The 23,651-nt window shown below is 37.4% G+C and overlaps 1 protein-coding gene across 36 annotated transcripts in view; it reads left to right on the top strand.

Moving 5' to 3' along the window:
* The window catches only part of TENM3 (teneurin transmembrane protein 3), a 1,296,489-nt gene that overhangs the window by 955,620 nt on the left and 317,218 nt on the right, over positions 1 to 23,651 (top strand). For all 36 annotated transcript variants that reach the window (XM_064710586.1, XM_064710592.1, XM_064710587.1 and 33 more), the window contains one exon: positions 19,121 to 19,423. In XM_064710586.1, the coding sequence (XP_064566656.1) occupies positions 19,192 to 19,423 (232 nt within the window). In that variant the 5' untranslated portion in view covers positions 19,121 to 19,191. The remainder of the gene's footprint in view (positions 1 to 19,120; positions 19,424 to 23,651) is intronic.

The following is a 23,651-nucleotide window of genomic DNA, read 5'->3' as shown; positions in this document are numbered from 1 at the left end:
AGAAAGGCTTCTTTTGGCACATAAAGGTAAATTTTTATATATTTAAATAGTTCACATTTCTCAAGAGAGTGCTTCCAGTTATACCTTACATGTTGCTTCTTTTAGTGAAGGGTGTGATTTCTGATTGTTTTCTCTGTTTAAAACATGGTTTTCAAAGCATCATGCACCAGTGGAGCTTCCCTGACAAGTACTTTTTACACTAAATAATCTAGCTATTATATGTTCTTTATGCAGTTTATAATAGAACTTTTAAAAATAAAAAAATTGCCATAAATTCTGTGGTGTCTACTAGGTTTGCTTTGTTGTCGTGAAGAAGTATGTTTGGAAAACTCTTGAGAAGCACCTTATAAACCTGAGCAGTTAGATATAAAAGTATTAGGGGATTGAAGATTTTCCTACAATCCTGTTAAAGATTTTTTTTTTAAAGGATGCATAATTGCATGTGGATTGTAAATTATTATAGGAGACAATTATGAAAGAAACAGCTGTGGTAATTATAGTTTCCATCCAGTATGTTACAAACAGTGGGTTTTTTTATTACTCATCACAGATTCTGAGATTCTGACTAATCACTCTAAGGTGATGTCAAAGCTTACTTAAAACTGAATACTGGAATGTAAATCATTCAACAAGAAAAACAAATTTTTCATAGTGATAGGCTGACTCACACGTGTGTCTGACCTTGAAAAATGTATGTGTAATTTTGTTCCAGACATTAGACCCTTCAAAGTAGTAAGATTAAGTATATATGTAAGTGTTAGCAGGTTTAGTGGCATATGGCTGTGTACACACTCCAAAAATGCATTTGGTTTCATTTTTTATTTAATGCTTGTTTTCCTCTGAGTCTGGACCCTAGTACCCTCTTCTTCCCTCCTCCACCCCCCAATAAAAATTAATGAACAGTGTTTTTTACTGCTACCAGTAATGTTTAATGATCTTAGTAGAAAGAGGCACACAGTTAATTTGTGAAAATTCTTCTGGTTTTTAGCACACAATTCATAGTGTGAACATATTAGGAGGAGACAATGGGAATCTCATAAATAACCAATAGAAATATATTTTTAAGACTTTATGTTGATAATGCATTCACAGAGCTTACAAACTTTAGAACAAGTAACAATGCAAATCTTTCATGTAGGTATTTTCCATCATTCATCATGTTACATGTTTTCATTTTTTCATGTTACTTCTATACTTAAAAATGAACCTTAAACTGAGATGATGTAATTGGTTTGATTTTTTACAGACAGCTGTGTATGTTTCCTAGATGTTTCTCAGAATCAGGCAACAATTTAAATACAAAAAAATTTAAAAATGTATAGAAATTGATAGTATCTTACATGAGTGTTTCTGTTGTATGCTCTGGCTGTGTTTTAACAATAATTTAGAAAGATTTAATTGATTTTTTTTTCTTAGTATAATTTGCATCGGTACTTGTTGTGAAGCATATGACATAATAAATGTATTGTACATAGCAATCATTATACCAGTTGGTATTTCTTGTTTACAGCTGAAGATAAATTCTTAGCTCTCCATTTTTGTTTGCTTTCCTTTTCAATATGGTATGCGTTAAAGATTACTGCTGGTAAGCAATTCCAGCAAAAAAAAAAAAAAAAATCCCTGTTCCTAGGCACTGGTTATCTGTGTTCATCACAGCAGTCCAGAGAACAGGAGTCTGAGCTGGACAGGTAAACCTAATGGTATCAATTAATTTGAATTAATTGTCTTGAATGAACTGTCTTTTTTGCTCTTCTGCTCAGGTTTTTTTCACCCTTTACCAGCAGAAGTGTAAGAAACCCAAACTTTTCTTTCCAACATGGAAAATCACCAGCAATTTTACAGTGATGTTATAGGTTGTTATTGCCTTGAGACAAAACTCTGGAATAATAAGAGAGTTATTTCAATTTCTTAGTTTAAAGTTTTGCTCTAAATAGGAGTTACTGTGCCTAATGATGGTTTATATTGAGCTTTATATAATGGGGTGGTTTTTTTGCTTTTATCATGTTTTTTGTTGTTTATAAAAGCTAAATGGCTGCAGTAATTTGTTGCACTTGTGGTATGAATTTCGAGATATATCTTCTGTATGCTGGTCATCTTACTCTGCTGTGGCCTTTGGGGGAGTATTTTGTCCTGAAAGGGCAGGCTGGCCTCTAGGGCTGAAGTGTTTGTTGGAGATGAGAATCAACAGCCTCAAGTTTTAAGCTGTGCTGGGAATAGGAAGTGTTTAAATTGGTTGTTAGGACAAATACTTTAGCAAAAGGATTGTCAAGAACTGGAAGAAGCTGCTCAGGGAAGTGGTTGAGTCACCATCTCTAGAGGTATTTTAAAAAATGCAGATGTGGCACTTGGGGACGCATTTTTATTGCGGACTTGACTTTGGACTCAATGATCTTAGAGGTTTTTTTCCAACCTTAAGGATTGTATGATTCTGTGGATTGTGTGGCTAAGGAGAGCCTGCAGCTGCTTTTGTGATCAGCAGCTTATCTGATTCCCATTTGCAGATGCAGTAGCTGCTCTGTTAATTGGTAGGAAAGCAGCCTGACAGTCCCCAGTATTCTCTCCGTATGTGGGATGTTCAGGCAGGATGCCTGTCTGAAGGGAAAAAAGAAATCCTTTACTTAAAATTGCTTTATCATTTAGAATAAATGGATATGTAAATTCTACCAAAAAAAACCAGAGCTGGTATTTGAATTGCTCTCTTTACCAGACAAAAAAAAAAAAAAAAAATCTTGCTTTCTCAGAGTTGTGCAAATGAGCTTACATGTTTATTAGGATCTTTTAGTACCTGACATAATCCAAAACTTTACATGATAGTATATCTCTCAATTTTTTTGAGAGATGCTGAGATAACCATATAAAATGATCAAGAACTGCTTTATGACTGTTTGGATTACTCAGTTTTGCACAGGATGTTTGCAATGGGAGATAGCAGACATACAGCATTTGAAAGGAGGGAAGTTTATAACCACTTTTGACTCTTTGGCATGCTGGTGATAGCCTATATAGACTCAAGATATATAGGGAGATTTTAAATTAGAAACAGAGGCTTTGTCCTGCTGTCAGAATGACAAATATTTATTTCTGATATTTTCTCTCAAGAAAGTATTAAAAAAAATAAATTATAAGTAAGTGCAAACACAGGGATGTTTGTTTGTTAGTTGTTTTTTTTTTAAATTTTTGTGAAATTGATAATAAAATTTTTAGCCATGTTTAAGGGAGGTGGTTCTGAGAGAAGGACACTTGGGACGAAGATTACCATCCTCAGGATAAAGTGCTGCTCTTCTTTCTGCTGAAGCCTGAGAGAGGAGTTCATTGATCTCAGTAATGAAGACATTGAAAAGTCCTTCAGCAAAATGGGAAACCAAATTTGACATTGTGATGTATCTAAAGTTATTTCCTGAGGAAGAAGGAAATGGGGGAAAGATGTCAGGTAACAAACCATGACCTGCTAGACCTGCTTTGAACACTAAGGATTTGGGAAACAGCTTAGTTTGTTCCCTGCAGAGAGTGTTTGGGGTTTTTATGGGTTTCTCTTTTTATTTAAGAAGGAGAGTGCCATAATCTTTCCTTTGCCTTTAGGTGGTCATCTTCCTTGACAATTGAGTTGATTTCAGCCAGAGGAAGGAAAGAATGAAAAAGATAGCTAAAAATGGTTAGGGTCAAAGGATACTCTAGCTTTTCTCATGGTTAAACACAAACTTGTGGGTCAGTGCATGTGGATGCATTCAATACAATGTCAGATTTATAACTCATCTTTTTTGAAAGATGAAATATTCATTATAATATCCTTTGTGTATGTATTTAAAATGACCTTGCTTGGCACAATAAAAAGGTTATTTAAGTGAAGGGAGGAGAAGTTTGAAGTAAACAGTAATTAATTCCTTAAATACTATGTTGCATGAGTCTGTCTTGCTCTGACAGATATAATTTTCACATAAAACTGTATATCGTATGTGTGTAAATTGACAGACTTCCATGTTCTTGTTAATCACAAGATTAGAGAGCAAGTAGAACTGAATTTAAAGCCTTTTCAAAAAAGCCTTGGAGCAGTGTGTTTTCAATTATACTGCTCATACTTTTGTTTAAGAAACGTTTATCAAGTGCTACTGCTTCTGTGCATCAGTACCAGATTGCCTGGTTACAATACATATGCTGGCATCTATTTTGTAATTAAGCATTAGGCCCACTGTACACCAAATATCTGAAACAGCTACTGCAAACGTGAGGGCTGATACTCTGTGTGTGACTGCTGAAACTTGTCAGTCCTTTGTGCTCCTATTATTCCTGGAGTCTAAGCTAAACAGACTGACTGCTGCTAAGAAGCTGTCAGGGGATGCATGTCAAACACTGGGTGTATCATGAGATCAGACCAGGGCTGGGATACATAAGTCAGTGGTTGGAAGAGGGAAAAAAAAGTGACCTTTTTCTCTCAACATTGTCTTTACACTGAATGGAACAGATGAGTTTCTGAATTATTCACAGTACTGGAAGCTTATAATCGTTAGCAATGGTGGCAGCAGCAGACTGTGGAGACAGGGCTGAGTATTCTGTTAAAATGCCTTATTCTGAAGCTCATCAAAGGATTCATTTCACAAAACAGTCTCTGGGAATTTGGGTATTTAAGATCTGTGGGAGAAACAACATTTTCTTCCAAAGAATTGAGAAAGAGAATATTTTCTTCTGAATTTTGTAAGGATCGGTGTTAAGATAAAGGTTAATATTAATTACAGGTTTTACACAGTAATGGAACAAAGAACTTCTGTGAAAAGGGTTTGCTGTTTCAGTGAGTAATCCCAATGAGTTGATTAGTGTTAGTAATAAAGCAGACCTTTTAACCCATAATGTAATTACTAGATATATAAATTACCTCTTTATCTAAACAAATAATTTAATACCCATAGTAGCAAAATGAACTTGAAACAAAGATAGTAAGATTGTCTTTGGTATAAGTGATATGCAGTTGAAGGTAAGGCTTTTCTTGATCTCATTAATAGTTTTGCCTACCTAAAATACAGACTGTTTATAGTTTCCTCGAAATTGTTAGCTTCTAACGGAACAGTCTTTAAAATGCTTTTGTTTCAGCAGGTCAAATTTAGTACCATATTCTCTAAATTTTCTTCTTTTTGAATTCTGTAATCTATAGAAGCTTATTATTAAACTGAAAAGTAGAAACTTGGATGCAGTGTGTAATAATTATGCCATGATTATTTAGCATGTTGTCAGTGTCCTATAACACACCACTCACCAGTCAGATGCTATTGCCCAAATAAGAGCTGGTGTGGCTGCATCCATTATCACTGTTACTCTCTACTGGGAGCTTCTAAAGACAAAGGTCCTGCATATGGAAAAAATAGGGGAAAAGCAGTGCAAAGGGACTGGAAATTAATGTTCACATCTCTCAGGAAACCAAGTTTTTAAAAATCTTCCAAGGCGTTTACAGTTCTCTTTGCTTTTAAAAACTGTTTCTTGTGGATAGGAAAGTGTGCTTTGTAGATACATTCTGAATCTTCTTAGATAATGTGCCATAGATAATGAACTGAGACTTTCCTAGTGGTCCAGTTATTATTTCAACATTGTTGCACTCCACAGAATGTATAAAAACATTTAAATATCTGTAATAATACGCTTGAGAGTGTTAAACAGAACTTCTGAGTGCCTGCCATTTTTGGTGTTAATTGCTCCTCTGGGTTGTGAGGGTGGAAATAAACTGCCAGGTGGGGAGGTGCTTGCCTGATGTCAGCAGCATTCTGTGCCTTCCACTGCAGAGAGCACGGCGCTCACAGTGGGTCTGGCATCTCACTTGATGTTGGTCCTCTTAGGGCTGCTTTTATATGCTTTACTGTACCCTGCTTTATTTGCATCAGGCCCCAGCCTGGGTTTTAAGGTTTGCTTCAAAGCCTTCCCCAGCCTCAGGTGACACAAAGGGTTCTTCCTGTTACCCAGTGACTACTACAGGGTGTCAGACGTTCCCTCTGTGTTTTAGGGGTCAGGCCAGGCAATAATTGCTCCACCACCTGGCACCTGCTAAAACCAGACAGGTGAAGACAAGCCCAGACAGCTCTTGAGACTCTGTGCTGTCCAGTCAGTGCAAAGCCTCTGGCCTTTCACCAGCATTGACTAGAATCCTATTTATTATTCTACTTCATATATAGAAATAAAATTAGATTAAAGCTTTCTGAAATCATGAGCATCTGTCTTGTATTTTCTGTCTGAGAGAACTGTGTCGGTCAACACTACCAAATGCACTCAAAACAGACTGACTGAAGTCATAGCTGCAGGTCAGAAACTTAATAAAATCTGGCTAAGGAGGTCTTTTTTTTTTTTAATGCTGAAGCAAAGAAGATACAAGCAATAAGCTAATGCTGTACTGCCTGTTTTCTCCAAACTCTGTCAGATCCTTCCTTATTGCTTTGTTGCTCCCCCAGCCTCAGAACCATCCTGTGTGTCACCAGGCCCAGCATCAGCAGGGGAGGGCTGGGATTGTCCCAGGGGTGCTCAGGCCCGTTAGGCTGCAGTGCAGAGCACCAGGATCCAGGGTTGGATGAGTGTTTGAATGAGAGCATCTGCAAGGGGGAGAGAAGGGAAGGGATGGCCATTATAGTAGCTATTGTTCCTCATTTTGCTTTTTAAAAAGAACGGCTTTTCTTCTTTATTTAATTTCTTTTATTTTAAATAAATTTTAGCCTTAATTTCTTGTAAGCATCTGCCAGATCCAGTTTGTCTCTTCTTCAGTCCATAGGGAGAACACAGACTCTCTCAAAAGACTCCCAAGCCTTTTTTTCCCTCTGGTTGCATGAAGACCCAGATTCTAGAATTTTATCACCAGGATTCTGGCAAATGTTAGCTTTGTGACTCTGAACTATGTCTCGTTTCACGAAGCGAAACTGCTTCATGATTTATGGATAAGGCATTCAGAAATTCAATTGAATTCAGAAATTGAGACTGACAGACTGCTTTCTAAGGAAACTGCATTGTGTCCTGTCCCAAGCATGGCACGGGCTGAGCTGGTCTGTGCAAGCATTCAGGATTGATGTCCTGGTGAGGTAAGGTGCTGCCTCATTAGTTCCTTATTTTGTAGCTGTTACTGAGTCACTGTGGCACAATCTCCAATTTAACAATTCTGCAGGACAGTCAGTGCTCTTAAATCAGAGTCATATACCAGCCCTTAGTGGTTTTGCTGATCATGCCATGTTTTTGTGAAAGTAAATAAATACTTTAAACAGGACATGGAAGATGCAGAGTCACAGCAATGTTTTTGACTTGCTGATAGACAGTATTTCTCAGGCAGCAGCCCCTGATAAATCTGGCACCTTTGCCAAAAGCTTCTATCCCTTAGGTATGGAGGAACATGAGGAACATAGCCCTGAGAGAATAACAGGTAAGGAAACACAAAGCAATACATAATTATCAACATTTCACTCTTTTTAGTTTTAGTGATGCTGGTTTTGTTCCCATAAAAAAATTTATTTTGGCTGATTAAATAGATAAAAGGAATTTGGAGGCAATTAATTTTATGTTTTTCTAGCTTCAAAGTCCAAAACCAGCATAGAATTTTTTTCATCTATGGTATTTTGCACATTTATAGGCTTTGTAACCTATATTTAAAAACTTCTACGCATGTTTTTTTTTGATGGTGAGGATCTTCTGTTATTCTTCAGGAGAGACAGAAGAGTAACTGCTGAAAAACTTAAATAGGTATAAGAACATTCCTGCCTTGTCCCTCCGATGCTCCCTGGGGCTCTTGATTTGGTCACTTTTACCATAAGTTCGTGAAGAGAATTTATCAGCACCTTGGTGGTTTGAATATAAGGTTGCTGAAAGCATGGGGGAGTTAAGTTAGATATGTACATTTCCCAAGCTGTCTTGAACTAGGTTAGCTACACAGTGGGCTTTGTTACTTTAGATTTAGGAGAAGACTACTACTACTAATACTTTCCCATAGCATGTCTTTCATTGGTGGTTTTTATTCATATATGTTAAACATCTATTTTTATATGTGCATGTATGTGCACATACGCATTTCACCAACTTTGTAATGTTCAATTAAGCTTTCTAAACATTAAGTAAGAGCTGCAAATGGCATAAAATCTGATAGGTATCCAGATACCTAATCATTCCACAGAGCTATAAACTATCTCTTAACTTTCCAATCTCTCTTTTACCTTCTTTGCTCTACTCTCCGTCAGTGTATTTCAAACTCTCTGTACAAGTCTGTCTTTCTCAGTTACAGCTGTAGTCTTTTTTTCTGGGTTTTGTTTGCACTGCTTGCTGATTGTATGTAAGAATTCTTTGATTACATATACTTCTGTCCAGTTATTTGGAGGCCCCAACTGACTAACAGGAATATTAAGATTTCCTTTATTTCTCCTGTTCTCCCATATGAAAGATAAACTCTCCCAGTACCAGCAAAGAACCTCTGTTAAATATTTTTCTTTCTGAAGCCTGCTTCTTGGAAGCCTCAATTAACTTCAACACAAAAATTATGTTACTAATCCTACCCAGCAGCTCTGTGCAGCACTAGCAGGCAGCCCGGGTATGAATTGAAGGTGTGGAGGAGCACATTCATTGTTCCCAGCTGAATGAACCCTCCCCAGAAGATGAGTATGTCCAGAAATGATAGCTGAGCAGTCTGAACCCCTTCATTCACCCTGCTGGGTGTGCTCATCCTTTCACCTGGGTGCGTTAAGAGCCTATGATATTAATCAGAACGGCTCCAGTCTCAGAGCTTATCTACATCAGTGGTTTTAAAAGTGCACTCTTCTGTCAGCATTGCTGCATCTGCACAATAGATTTTGCTAGCTTAAGCTATGACTTCTAGTAAATTCAACTGTGCTGCCAGAATTTTTCAGGACAGACGAGATCTCTCAGTACTGCCATTTTAAGCATGTTGCACATGAGCTGTGCAAATACAGAGACAAGATTTTGATGCCATTAAGTTCAGGTGCAGGTGTAAGGTGTTTCCTTCTTTTCTAATACCTGCATTTCTTCAGTCCTAGACCACCCCTCAGGATCCCTTTTTTTTTTTTTTTTGGTAAAAGTTTTCTAAATTCTTCTGAACAGAGTTAATGTAGTTAAAGAACTTCACCTTGAATTTTCTACTATTCTAGAGTTCTTCACCTTTGGAGTGACATGAGCCCCTCTGCTGCATTGTGTCAATCAAGAAAGTTTCTAGACCCTATCTTGTCATGCATCTCATGCCCTCTTTCTGTTTCCAGAAAACTATCTCCAGTATCTAGACAATACAGCAAAAAGTTAATGCTTGGAAGTGCCTATACTGGAACTGATGTTTTTGCCCTTAAATACAGAATAAGAAAATCACAAGTCATTTCATATTAAGTGTAAGGCCATGGAAAGATGGATGATCCACTTTGTGTTTCATATTAAAAAGGAATTATAAATATTTGAAACAGGATAGAAATTAAAATACCTGCTCATCCACCCATATGGACTTGTCTGAGGCATCTTGACTGTCACCATAGGAACGATTCTCTTCCTTCTTCTGCTTGTGTCTTCTGTGTCCTGTAAATGAGTGGAAGCCTCCAGTATTCCTGGCTTTGTCTTGCACCTCTGCTTGCTAAACTTGCTTGATAAGAAATACAACTACATATTGTTTTGTTCTGGTGTGACTGACCTGTGGAACTGCTCTACAAACTCCTATTGGATCTAAAAGGACTTAGTTGATAATTGGGAAATATTTTCATTATTCAGTTACAGTTAATTGTGCATGTGTTTGGAGACCAAATTTTCATTTATGTTGTTAATGATAGAAATAGCCCATTCTTTAAAGGTCACCTTCAGATCTGTTGCTGAAGTGGATTGTTACGTTAATTAGTAGGACTTTTAATCAATGCTTGTACTAAGATATTCTGAGTATTATCTGAAGTGGTAATTTAAAAATTTAAAGAAGCATAATATGAAAGTGCTCAATACTCCCTGCAGAAGCCTGTGCTTGTTTTGCAAAACTGGAATCATTTGGCAGTGAAGCATATTTTAAAGTTGAGACTTGGTTCTCTGACATGTGAGTGCAGGTGCTGTCCCTGGGCTCTCCAGCAGCAGGTCAGCTTCATGTCCATGGTTGAAATTTGGCAGCATTGGAAGCACAGCCAGGTGCCCTACTGTAGGTAACACACCAGGGAAGGAGGAGGGCAGCCTTTCTCCTACTTCCCCAGCTTCCTGAAGAAGGCTTTGAATTATTAAGGGTTAATTGTTCTTTAAGTATTACAAGGGAGGGTCTTGGTTGGTAGCCAGGTAGGGTCATGCCAGAGGAGGCTGTGTGGGCACTTCCAGAGAGCAATGTGCTCCTTTGAACACAATTGCTAATTACTGTGGGAAATTTTGTGTCTTACATAGTTAGCCAAAGAATTTATTTTAAAACTGCGTTATCCTTTTGTTTGCCCTAATCAGAGTCTTAGTTCTGTTGAAACTGGAGACAAAACCTGGGAGGTAAGAGTGGAATCGGATAATTACAGGACAAAAAGTTTTTCTATGACCTTTAAGGTAAGGCTAAAAATCTGATGCAATGAAAGGGATGCTTTGAAGGAGTCAGAACAGGGATTACAGAAAGGAAGTGATCCAGCAGGGCAAACAACCTCCAGCCTTTACTGTCTGCTGATGTTGGATAGTGCTGAAGAAGAGACAATTAGAGGTTGTGACAAGAGGACACAGCTTGTGCAGAGGGGGAAGCAGGAACCTGGGGAGTATAGAGGAACACATGACAGCTGATACCATCTGAATAGATAGGATAGTTAAATAGAGTAGTAGGGATTGCTAATGTGAACATAATCAAGTTAAGCAGTGCTTTACTACATCTTATGGTGGCATTCGTAAATAATATTTTACACTGCTTTATTAGGAGTGAATGTTGTGACAGTATGAATATAGAGTACTCATTTCTGTGGGGATTCTTCATTATGTTTTGGAATTTTCTTGTTTGTATCTCTGTGGTTTTGATTTGTTGCTGTTTGAGAAGGTCAACCAGCTGGGCAAGGGGATAACTTTGAATAAAACAGAGTTCTTGAGCATTAAAACAGTTGTCAGTATGCCTTAAAAATCTTACTAAGTCATTCTTTATAGAGATGAGTCAATAAATAATTCTTCAGGTTACCAGGCTGCAACAGTATCCTCATTATGATGACGCTGGAACTGAAAAATCTGGTTACCTGTCAGATCATAAGGGAAAGGAAAATCTTGTGAATGACTCCTGTTTATGTAGAATTTCAGTTTACACTATGAGAAGCTGTATTTGGAAACCAAGGCTGATGCTGCCTGTGTATCCTATGTCATGCAACCAAAGCAATAGCTTCAGCACCTACACTTGGCTATTTTCTTTCTTCCCTCTCCCAGATGTCTGCAACGACATCCTTGTTACAGTTTCCTCAGGTTCTCCTTTCATTTCCAGACACCTTCACAGTAATATTTTCAGCTCAGCCTTGTGACTGTGTGCCCAGCTCTTGCATGTCACATGTAATATACTTCATTTCCCTTATAGTGACTTGAGAGATGTATTGTTTTTGAAACCTCACTACTGTCAAATTGTTTGAAATTAACTCTGAGTTGTTGAAGGGGGACTTGAATGATCGACAGCCTCTCCAGGTGGTGAAGCTGACATACTGATAGCTTTGTTCTCCATACAGAAATACAGAAATGACTGTGCTGTGCTCCCTGCTTGGGGACAAAGGGACTGCAGCACCTTTGCTGATGTTCATGGTTTGTTATATGTTGTTCTTGTGTCAGATTCTCTGTCCCTCTTGTTTTAGTTTTACAAAATCTCTAGGTTTCTGTATATTTGTTCCACAACAAGAGAGGACTCTGTGGAAGAGCTCTGAGCAGGTGCAAAAGTAGATTCGGGAGACATGATTCAAAAAGGAATTATGCTTGCATATATTAGAAAACCATTAAGATAGCTTGAGTAAAAACACAGTGATGGAAGAAGAGTGTAAAAGATGAGAAGGGATGGAGATGATGGCATAAAGGATGAATTTCTAGTTTAAAGGAGTAGAGGGAAGTACTTGGGCCTTTTTAGTTGCTGCTGAGTAATGAATTGCCCTGTGCTGACTCTACGAGTTTAATACTTTGTGCTGAAGTAAATGAGTCACAAAGTTCTTCCCTTCTGAACTTTTCTTTGTTCTCTTCCTCCACTTGTTTTTTCTCTTAAACTCTTTTCTCTTGCTAGGTTTGCTGTGTCACTTGTCTTCCCCAGTGGTGCCCTAATGAGGACTTCTGAGTGCTTCTCTCTCCTCTTTGTGTGTTGAGCTTGTTTTGTTATTCACTTTTTCTTTATTCTGCGGCGTTTCTGCTCACTTAACTTCCTTTCCCTCTGTGTTTTCATCACATGTGCTCACCCTCCTTTTTACTAAAGGAGCACACTGTATTATTAGAGTCTTTTGGTCTTCATTTTCCCTTTCTCACATAGCTCTTTCAGCCCTTGAGATAAAACACTTTTTATACAAATTCCCCAAATTGGAGGTAGATGCTTCTCCTCAAGATCAGGGTTCATGACAGTTCCTCCAAAGGAGGAGCAGGAGCTGTCAGTGTCACCCTGGCCTGAGTTCCTCTGAAGAGTCTGTTCCAGTTGGTGCAGTGTCTCAGCCCTCTCTCCTTGCAAACTCTGGCTTTTCTGATGGGTGACTTAACAACCAGCACAGTGCCAGGCTGCATCTGTGTGGCCAGCTTGGGGTGATTTTCAGTTTTGTCTTAAGGTTTGTAGCCTGGCTGTGGAGGGGTTCCTGGCATGCAGAAATAGCTGTAGCTCTGTCTCAAATGCTGCTGGATGTCCTCATACCCTCCCAGGAAAATGCAATCCTGAGATGTGCTCCCTTGACTCCCATAATTACATTATGTCTTTCTGCCCATATGAGGGAAAGTATGAGGTGTTCTTTCCATCAACTCCCAAGGATTTAAATTTTAAGTAATGGCACCAATATTTGTTATATAATCATCAATGTCTGTGACTAACCAGGATGCTGCAGAACTCTTTTTATCTTGTTGATTTTGCTGACTCTTATTGCAAGAAACTTCTGTAATGAGTACAGAGTACCTTTATTTGTTGTTTATTCTGTCTCTAATGTAGTTAAGATTTTTAGATAGACTGTGTAAAGTAACTTATATTAACATTACATCCTGTTGTGGTAGTAGATATAAGTGTTCTGTTCCTCTGATGCAGAAAAATACAAAATAGTTTTTGCTTGTCTTACTTGCTACTCTTTTTTTGCATGCATGTTTTTGTCAGGGTTTTTTTTGTGGGGAATTTTTGTTTGTTTTTAATTTGATTCTAAAATGTAGGGTTAGTTAGTGACTTCAGGAGGCTTCTTTTAAATTGTAGTTTGTGAACTGTCTGACAGGCCATCTGTTTTTCACTCCCCCTTAGGAAGGCTGACTTGGGATACATTCTCTCTAGTTTCTATGCTAGGAGACAGACTTTTTATATTAAGTGAGTTTCTAGGTATGATGACCTGAAATGTCCATGTATTAAGAGTCATCAGTTTGAATAATGGCACACCATGGCTACAGATCATCCTAAGCACCTCTTCAAAGTGTCATTTTTCCAGCTCAGTTGATTTCTGACATATCTCACTTTATCAGCCATTGAAGTGGAAATTTCATCACTCTTTTATGCTTTTTGAGTTTTTCTTAGTATTTGTTTGTAATAGGTTTTATGGGTGATTAGTTGTGCGAATTGTGAAGGTTTTTTTTTTTGTAGACAGAAGATTTTCTTAATTTTTGCATATTGTACCTAAGCTTTTTAATCTACCTGTTAACATGTATCAGTTGAATTGTGCTTTGTTCTTCTGCTGTTAAAAGGCTGTGAAATACTATACCTACTGCAATTTGTGACTAATGCAGTATTTACAGTCATTTCACCTGGTCAACAATTACAGGTACAAAGGAAATTATTATTTAATGAAAGTAATGGCACTTGCAGACATGTATCTGTTGAACAGCACTACTTAGATGCTATTTTCAGCAACTGTTGTCAATGCTGAGAATAGGCACTGTCTTAGCTTGCAGCCTGTGAAATCCTCTGCTCTTATTCCAGACAGAAGCTCAAGCCTGCTTCTTCTCCCAGAAATCTTATGATTCCTGTACTGCTTGTGTTTATGTAGAACCATGAAAGCAGATTTGGTCCCCATCTCAGCAAGTGTTCAGGCTGTGCTTTCACCTAGGAGTCACTGTGGAAGGATCAATGACTCTTCATTTGTAATCATGGTAATTAATAACAAAAAGAACAATAATTCACTAATAATGTAGGTCTCTGCAGCTAAGAATACTATGATTCTTTGGAATGTCTAAGTTTTTAGATTGAGATGTTGGGAGGGAAGTTTGTGATATGTACTATGTAAGTTCCTTCCCTATCTCAGTTTTGCTGGCCTCTGGGAGGGAAGAAGGGAAATCGTGCTGCTTTCCTTGCTGCTGCTTCTCTTTGAGACTGAGGAGGAGAGTTAGTGCTTCCTTGTATTTCAAACTCTCTTACTGTTCTCCTGTTACAGACAAATGTACAAGTTTTATCTTTCCTTTCTTTGAATATTTTCTATTTCAGCACTGTACATATTATTGACTCTTATTATTCTTAGAATTAATTTCAGTTTTGCTTTGTGTGTTTAGAAATGTCTAAAATGGATGTAGATGTTGAAAGGGACTATAGTAGATCCATAAATGAACCTAAGCAGTGACATAATCTTTTCTGTACAATTATCTTGTCAGATCAGTAACAAACATATTTTATTTCTTACCTGTTTACACTTCCATGCTTCTGTAGATTCTTAGATATCAAAGGACATGAAATCCTGAGGTATATTTAGAATTCTTAGGTACATTGATGTTCATTGAATCATGTTTAATGCTGGGAGAAGTTTCTCCAAGTGAGAGATGAGGAGGGAGCACTGTGTAACTTGGGCACGATTGCCATTCTGCTGCCAAACTGCAACAGCCCTTTGAGGAACTCCGAGTTCAAGGTGTTGAATGAAATGCAGTCATTTTCTGAAACATTTTACATGCCTGCAGGCATGCTAAAGTTGTACCTGCATGTTTTGGATAACTCTGTAGCATGATCTTAATGCCTTTTTTGCATCTTACCAATTTAAATATTGCTTTTCTGTGTTGCAGTGTAGAACTTCAGTACCAAGTGGTTTTTATTGAAAAAAGCCAAGTAACTGTGATTTGGTTTTTTGTTTTGTTTTGTTTTTGTTTTTCACTACGTCTATTTTATTTCATGTTGCTGTAGATGACTAAGAGAAACTGATGAAAGGCTGTCCTGGTAAATTTTAAATGCAGTGTAAACTACACCAGTAGTCAACTTTGTCTATGTGAGACATCAGTCATTGAAGCTGCTATGGTAGCTTAGACACTCATGTGTGAACATGCCTTGTGCTCAGTTTTAGTGTTTGCACTTGATGTCTCTACAGCACTTAGAGTAAAAGAAGGGATTTGGATTGTTTATTTGTTTTAATTATTAATTGCTCATAACTTATTAGACTTGGTAATTAAATATTGTGCTAAAAGTGTTAATGAGGGCAGAGGTCTACAAAGTAGCCTGACTCATAAGGGAATGAGGTCTTTGGTCCCAATGACCTGATAACAACAAGAATTGCTTCTCTGCTTCTTCTCTCCTTCTAAAATAAGTTGAAATAAATATGTAGGTATTATTTTTAAAATGGGCATCTCCTCTTTATGATTTCAAGCTGTTTTTAAAATTTGGAGTGAGACTGAGAAAGTAGATTCTGAGTGCACAGTCAGCTCAGCCGATGGAGAAGTGGGCTGAGCGTGACTGTATGAGAGCTGACATGTCGGCCTGGTGATCAGTGAACACCCTCCTGTGGAATTCAGCCAGGAGCCCCCAGCACTGCAGAGATCACTGCAGAGGTCATGGGAGATCCCAATGCTCAGTGACACAGATGAGCATCCTCAGTTTTTATACTTTCAAAAGTATTGCACAGAAACTTGAAGTAGTGGCATGCGCCAGTGAATTTTTTTTTTTATTTTTTGCAGTCCATGCAGACTGTTTCAGGTTAGCATTGCAATATAACACATGCAGCAGTGTATAGCAGAGCTGAACTGACATCCTTTTGTGAGTGTGTTAGTAGTTCAATAGCTTTGTAAATATTGCTCTGTGTAAATGACTTCATTTAGTTGGGGTGAAGCAACCTGATAGACCATAAATATTGACATATGGGCAAAAATTCTTTGCAGATGAAAGCAAGTGTTTCATAATACATCTCAAAATAAATGTATTCTCCTTGGTTTAAGATTTTAATCTGATTTTGTAAATTAGTTGCTGTGCATTTGTCTATCCCTGCCAAGACCCCGAGATGCAGCTTTAATGTTGTAGGAAACAGAAGAAAAGACAAAAAGGAAATATGATCAAATCTGTGCAGCAGTGGTTCATTTGAATCTGTGAAGATGTGAATGGGAAATCTTGTTAGTATTTTAGTAGTGATCTTTCAGAGAAAGGGACTGAGTAGATGCAGTAAATGACAGTTTGGTTTTTTATTAAAATAATTTTCTCAATAATTGAAAATATTTCTCTCATTTCTTCTCATTGAGAAGTATTTTGTAGGGAAGAGGAAGGGGTGATTCATAATGTATCAATGATTCAAGTAAAGATGTTGTAAAGCTCTCTGCAGGTCTCCTTTTGTTTGGCTTGTCACTGCTGACTTACCCTACTTAAACATTAATTCTGATATTTGTTGCTGTGTTCTGCAAATATGTTTGTGCTCTCCCTTTCTGCTTGTTGTCTGATCACAGTAAAGAACATTTATTTGTAGACAGTTCTTTAAGATAGCTTTTATTCTGTCTTCTATTAGATATGCGTATTAATTCACTCATGAAATAAATTCAGACACAAGCCTGAGGATGTTGTTTCCTAAGACTTGCTGAGAGATACTATTAATTTTTAAAGTTAAAGGCTACTGAAAGTAAACAGGTGATTTGTATAATGCTAGATTCAAAAAGACCATGTTCCTAAAACCTGAAAGGTTTGTTTTATTGTTTGTTTCATTGCTTGTTTTGTTTGTGGTTTTTGGTTTTTTTTTCAAAAATGTTCACAAATAATCCAGTAGTCCTCATTATTCTGGCAGGATAATCACTGGTGAAGTGTCTCCATAAAGTGGTGCTGTTAAACAGCTTGTATTTTTTTAACCTTTTCATTCTTTGCCTGCAAAAGCAATAGATAACCCAGAGATCTGCTTTTTGAAATTTTATTGAATTCATTGACTTCTGTGGGAAGCAGATCAGTACTTCTTCATGCTACACCACAGATTAAATCTTGGAGAATTTTAACTTGCTATAGTAATAATGTATTGGGGAAATAAGAGTTTGGGTTGTTGGTTTGGCTTTTGTTGTGCTTTTTTGTTATTGTTTTGGGGTTTTTTGTTGGTTTTTCTTTTTAACATTATAAAGGATTTTGGAAACTTGGATAAAAATAAAAATTATTTCTTCTTTGATGTGAACAGTCATGATGATGAATAGTGTGTCAGTTTTCCCATGGTACAGTTTAGAGACACTAGGAATTAGTGGCCCTTTAAAGTCTTGACATGCTTAGATGAAAGGGGAGATGGGCTTTGCACTGCAAAGGAATTCCCGTGTGTATTTGTTAATAATGATTTTTAAACATCACAGCTCAGTTTCAGATTAATAAAACACAGAGTTTATAATATTTCTAGTAAACTGATTTTCCTGGAAAGTACTTTCGTTTATTAGTAAATCAAATGTTTTAAAATCTGAGTGTTTCGTATAAGCTAGAAAGATGTGCTGTGTGGGCATGCAAACAACTAAACAGTCATCAATTTAGTAAACTGTTGTGTTGTGAAACTTTTTTTTTTAATCCTGTGAAAATATCAGTTAGCCACTTAAAATTTGAAAATATAAAAGTAGATTGTTTCCTTAAATGGAAGTCTTTGGAACTTTATTCTTGAGTCTAAACTGAGCTTCAGAGAAGCAAAGAAATGCAAAAACCTTTTTGGAAAATTGCAAAACAAAATGATAAAGGACTGGCTCTTGTTCACAAACTTGAATTGTGGCTCTGTAGTAAATTTGATACTCTCTGAAACTATTTTAAGGAGTGACAACTAATTAGTTTGATATTAAGTGTTTAAATAAATGATGAGTTGTAAAGCAACCTTATTTTTGCTGAAAAGAGTGCAAATGGAGTTTGCTGCTGATTTGTGATATGCGTTGCTGTGTGATATGCATAGGCTTTCTCAGCTGCTTAAAGATAAAAATTATATTCTTAACTTTATTTTAGCACTTCTCTTGATAAAACAAAAGCAGAATATCCAGTCTTTCTTTCTGTCAGAAATGTAGATATTTTGGTTGAAGTTGCAGGACCCAAGAAATTAAACTGAGATGTCTTGTTTTGAAAACTGAGAAGTTTTGTTTTGAAAACACATGAATTAAATATTAAAGCAAAATAAATAGTAATAGAAATATGATTCTTACTGTAATATTATTTAAAAACTTGAGGGGGAAAAAAACTATTTCTGACTTTCATTTGCAAATCAAATATTTTCTTGCCTTCTAGCATAGCTTGCATAGAATATACTGGCTTGGATAAACCTTCCTGTATATAAGCTGTGTTATTTGTGTAGCTTGCTGTGAAATTATGTGTACATGTTCTCTGAGAATAATTTTCTGGGAATAGCAATTGCAGTAGAAATTATAGAAGTCTAAAAGTCTGCAAAAAAGTATAAAACCCCAAACATTAATACCACAAGTTTCCAACAAGCAGAAGAAAACCAGATTTGCCATTTAAGCATGCAGGCTTCTCAGACAAAGAAAAAAAAAGCTTACCTGCAGATAGACAGCTAACACATTCCTAAAGCTGAAAAACTACTGTTTTTCCAGTTGGTTCTCTGCTCCAATTACTCTCTACTTTTGATCTTTTAATCTGTTGTATAAAAATGAGTAATAATGTGTTGATGTCTTTCACAGGAATTTTTTTGCTAATGTTTTAGATCGGGGTAGCTCGTGCATGGAGCTCTGGCAAGTCTTACAGAAGTGTTTCTGACCCACTGCTGAGCAGATCTTTTTTTCTTTCCTTGTTTCTGTTCCAGACAGTTAGGGATCAATTACAGCCATTAGAGATCATTGTAACACATCAGTGGTTGTCTTTCTAATTTTATTATAGGTGAATGTAAGCTGAATGTAGAGAAGACTTGCCAATAAGCTGGACTGATGTGCGCAGAGAAGGAATGAAGTATGGATGTGAAGGAACGTAGGCCTTATTGCTCCCTGACAAAGAGCAGACGGGACAAGGAGCGGCGCTATACGAACTCTTCTGCAGAAAATGAGGAGTGCAGAGTGCCTACTCAGAAGTCTTACAGCTCCAGTGAAACCTTGAAAGCTTTTGATCATGATTCCTCTAGGTTGCTGTATGGAAACCGGGTAAAAGATTTGGTCCACAGAGAAGCAGATGAGTATACCAGACAAGGTAGGCAAGATGTTTGAATTCAGAGTATATCATTCATTAGTTCCAAGGCATTCTTACTGCAGGAAGAGAATGTTATTTCACCAGTTCCATCGGTTTTGGTAATACTCCACACACATAGTACACTTCCCTTGTAGCTCCCTAAATGTTTTACAAAGATGGGGAAGCATTGTGTACCATCTTTGGAATAAATAATAGATGATGCACAGGAAGGGAATGGCCTGTGTTGGGCAGTGGGTCAGTGGCTATATTGCAGAGTCAAGTGTGAAGCATTCAGGCCTTACTATTTAAAAATAGACCCCCAGTAATTTGACTCATTAATAAGTTGCCCAAAAATCTAAAAATGTAAATAGTTTAAAAATTAAAAAAAAAAAAAAATACAAGTGTTCCAAGAAGACTATTCCAAGATTTGGGGAAACATAGTATGTCTGGATGAGCATAAAAATAATTGATTAGCTCAGCACTTTTAGCTTACAAGGCCAGTAAAAGAGCACTGCTCAGCGAGTAGTAAATTAGTTCACAATTTGTGCATTTGGGTGTGTTGGATGATTTTTTTAGTGGTTATCTCTGATATATAACCAGATGATAATAGGTTGCTAAAGCTCACTGTTGAGTTGTTCAGTTCAGGACTGGAGTGACATGAGAAGTCTAAATATCCATCAGGATGCTCAAAACTTGACTGAATATGGTTCTCTTGCACCTTACTGTAGCTGACTGTGCTTGAGCACAGGGTTTGAACAAGATGATCCCAAGAGGCCCCTTTAGATCCCAGGGATTCTGTGTGATTAAACATGACTCCAGTTAGGGTTCAGCACTTATGCTGAACTTTTGGATTCAAAACTGTAGTGTCTGGAATTGATGCTTCTACATTTACACAACTAAGCTACTTAATGTAAAGAGGAAGAAAAATGTTATGAAATCTGTAGAGTACTTCAGCCCAGCTATCTAAAAGGATAAAGCTAGGCCAAGAGCTGTGTGAATCTGTGACTCAGTTTTCTGTTTAAGGCTATCTCCTATTTTATGTGGAAACAAAAGTAGATTTAGAAATCTCACTCCTGGTAAGACAGTCCTTAGTTTTAATTTTAGAATATCTAAATAATTTTTTCCATTGGTGTTTTTTCTCTGTTCAATTTAGAATAACTTTACATTAAAATTAGAACTGGGCAGATGGTGTTGACTTCTTTGCCTACTAATGTTTGCAAGGGAAATAAAAATATTTCTCTTATGCACATGTTACTGAGGCTTGCTGCTACTCTACTTTCTGCTGTTTATTTTTTTTTCTGCGATGTGTTGAAAATTCAGGTTAACACTGTTTTCTAGTTTTTAAGTCATTAGTCACCTTGGTATCATTACCTTAAAGGAGGTAAAATCAAGAGGAAGTTTTTTAAGATCTGTACTGTAGACACTGTCTTGTACTAGGTATGAAATTATGTCAGAACAGGCACCATTTAGTTAATGAATTAATAAACTATTGCCTGACTAGAATATTATTCTTTTTTAAATAGCAATAACAAACTGGAAGAAGTTATGTGCTCTGGCATGTCACGTATGATGGTACACTGGGGCTTTGTTTTTATTCCCTTTCACTCTCTTCAGAAAAGCACAGTATTTAGCTAATGGTTCTTAGCCAATATGCAATAAATTCCATGTCTGTAGGCCTAAAATGGCAGTCTAGGATGGATAATACCCTCTTCACCTTCCAGTGGTCTCAGCACTGTCTTCTGTGCCCATTTAATTTCCCTCATTGTCCTTTCAATTATTTTTGTATGGCTTAGTGTCTTCCTGCACTGCAGAGCAGTTTGGCCCCTTTGGGGACTACCTGCAGGTTTGATAGGGTCAGGTAATAAAGGGCTTGTTTCAGGTAGTGTGTTCCTCATCTTTGACTGAGAATTTACAGCTTCTGGCGTTGGGTGTATTTTGTGCAAAAGGTCTTCAAGGTCATTTCAAAGGTTTATAAATAATATATAAAAGGTACTTCCCTGTTATTTTTTCCTCTCTGCCTAGATATAGTATGAGATTTGGGGCCTTGTTGACAGTGTAATTGACAGCCTCCTAATTCAACAGGAAATTATTCTGTAAATAAAAATGGCAACCTTTAATAAATACCTTTAATTAGGAATGAATTTTAAAAATTAATCATGACCGGTGTTTCACTTTCTGCCCTTATTGTGTAAAACAATAATATGAAATTTCCAGTGTCAGCTGGAAAGTTACTGGAGCAGTTATGCAAGATTCTCAAGTCTCTCAAATGTGGAGGAATTAAAATCATAAAATAATAGACTCTTTTGAGTTGGAAGGTACCTAACAGGATTAACTGAGTTCAACTCTTGGCCTTGTGGAGGACACCCCAGGAGTCACGCTGTGTGCTTGAGAGTCTTGTCCAAACACGCTGGAGCTCTGTCAGCTTTGGTGCTGTGACCACTTCCCTGGGGAGCCTGTTCCAGTGCCCAAACACCGTGTGGGTGAAGAACCTTTCCCTAATACCCAGCTTAGACCACTCCTGACACAGCTTCAGGCCATTCCCTTGTGTCCTGTCACTGGTCACCACAGAGAAGACATCAGTGCCTGCCCCTCTTCCCTCACAAGGGAACTGTAGCGTGCACTGAAGTCTCCCCTCAGCTTCCCCTTCTCCAGCTGAACAGAACAAGTGCCCTCAGGTGCTCCTCACACGGCTTCCCCTCAAGGCCCTCCCACATCCTCACTGCCCTCCTCTGGATGCTGTCCAACATTTCACATCTTTCAGACATTTTGGCACCCAAACTGCCCCCAGCCCTGGAGGTGAGGCTGCCCCAGCCCTGAGCAGAGCAGTACAATCCCTCCCTTGCCTGCCTGGCCATGCTGGGCCTGCTGAAGGACAGGGCTGGCTCTCCTGGCCATGCTGGGCACTGCTGACTCGCATTTAGAATGTCAGTATGTTTTTTATGCCTGATATTTTGGGGTAAATCCCTGGAAAGCTTTCTGCTAGGCAATCTGAACTTTGCTGTCTCTTCTTCCTTAGTTGTGTCAGTACATGTTTTTTGTTCTTCCTGTTTCCCAAAATCCAGTGGTAGGAATTCAGAAAGGGATACTGCTGTTGGAGATAGGTGTGCTTTATTTATGGTATCTTTATTCCATGAGATCTTTTCTTGTGGAGAGGAGATTCTCCAATTTTCTCTTCCAGTCTAATGATATTTTTCCTCATGAGCTGAATTTCTGTTGCTTTAGGTTAATTACATAAATAGAAATATGAGCCCAAAAATATATATGATTGTCATTTTGATTCTCAAATGATTATGTCATTATGATTCTCAACATCTAAAACATATTGTAAAGTATTTAAACATGAAATTATTATATAATTGGGGACTATCTTGTTACTTTTGAAAAGCAGCTGACAGAACTAAAAGAGCAAGTAAACTGTTTTAGGCAATTGGAACTACATCTAGGCAATATGCTTTCAGCTAACATCCATGAGAGATAAGACCTAGTTCAGTCTCTTCTTTTTCTTCTGTTGCAAAACTGTTTTGTTTTAAAAATTTTCGATGAGGATTATTTAGCCTACTATTTTGAGAACTTTTAAATCAGTTATTTATTTTCTCTTTGTTTATAAACCTCAGAGGAGAGCCATGTAAGTGAAGGCCATGAGCCTTTTTTACTTAGTTTCCAAAAAGACACTCAATTTTGTATTATTTTGAGAAGATACCTAATCTCATGCTTGACAATGGCTGAAACTCCATGAAAGACTTTACTTTAAAGGTGTGATATGTGTTAGAGAAGGAGATGACACCTGTTTTCATATACTTCAAAGTATCCAGCTATACAGAGCAGCCTGATTTAAATGTGCTATTCTACTTGATTTAAATGTACTTCTCTAATTGAATTCAGTAACCTAAATGCTTGTAGTTAGACTGGAGCCATTGGTGAGGGGTTGAAACCAGATGATTTTTAAGGTCCCTTCCAACCCAAACCATTCTATGACTGATTCTACGATTGTGTATTGCATTATGCCCAAGTCTTCTGCTCAATTAAAAACTGACAGTATGAAGTTGAATTTTTTTGTTCTACAGAGAAAAGTTCCTGTGTTTAGAAATTGTATACCACTTCCTATAAGTGATATAAAGTGATAGTACATAGGAGATGGCTATGGAAAAATATTTGAAAGTGTGGCATGACTACAGTGTGGGTGGGAAGGATGGTGGAAATACAGAAATTAAGCAGTACTTTTAAAATTGCATTTGGAAAAAAAATTGAA

This window comes from Zonotrichia leucophrys, chromosome 4 (genome assembly GCF_028769735.1).
Source record: "Zonotrichia leucophrys gambelii isolate GWCS_2022_RI chromosome 4, RI_Zleu_2.0, whole genome shotgun sequence".
NCBI lineage: Eukaryota > Metazoa > Chordata > Aves > Passeriformes > Passerellidae > Zonotrichia > Zonotrichia leucophrys.
The sequence above is the reverse complement of the archived record's forward strand: the minus strand, read 5'-3'. Positions and strand labels throughout refer to the sequence as shown.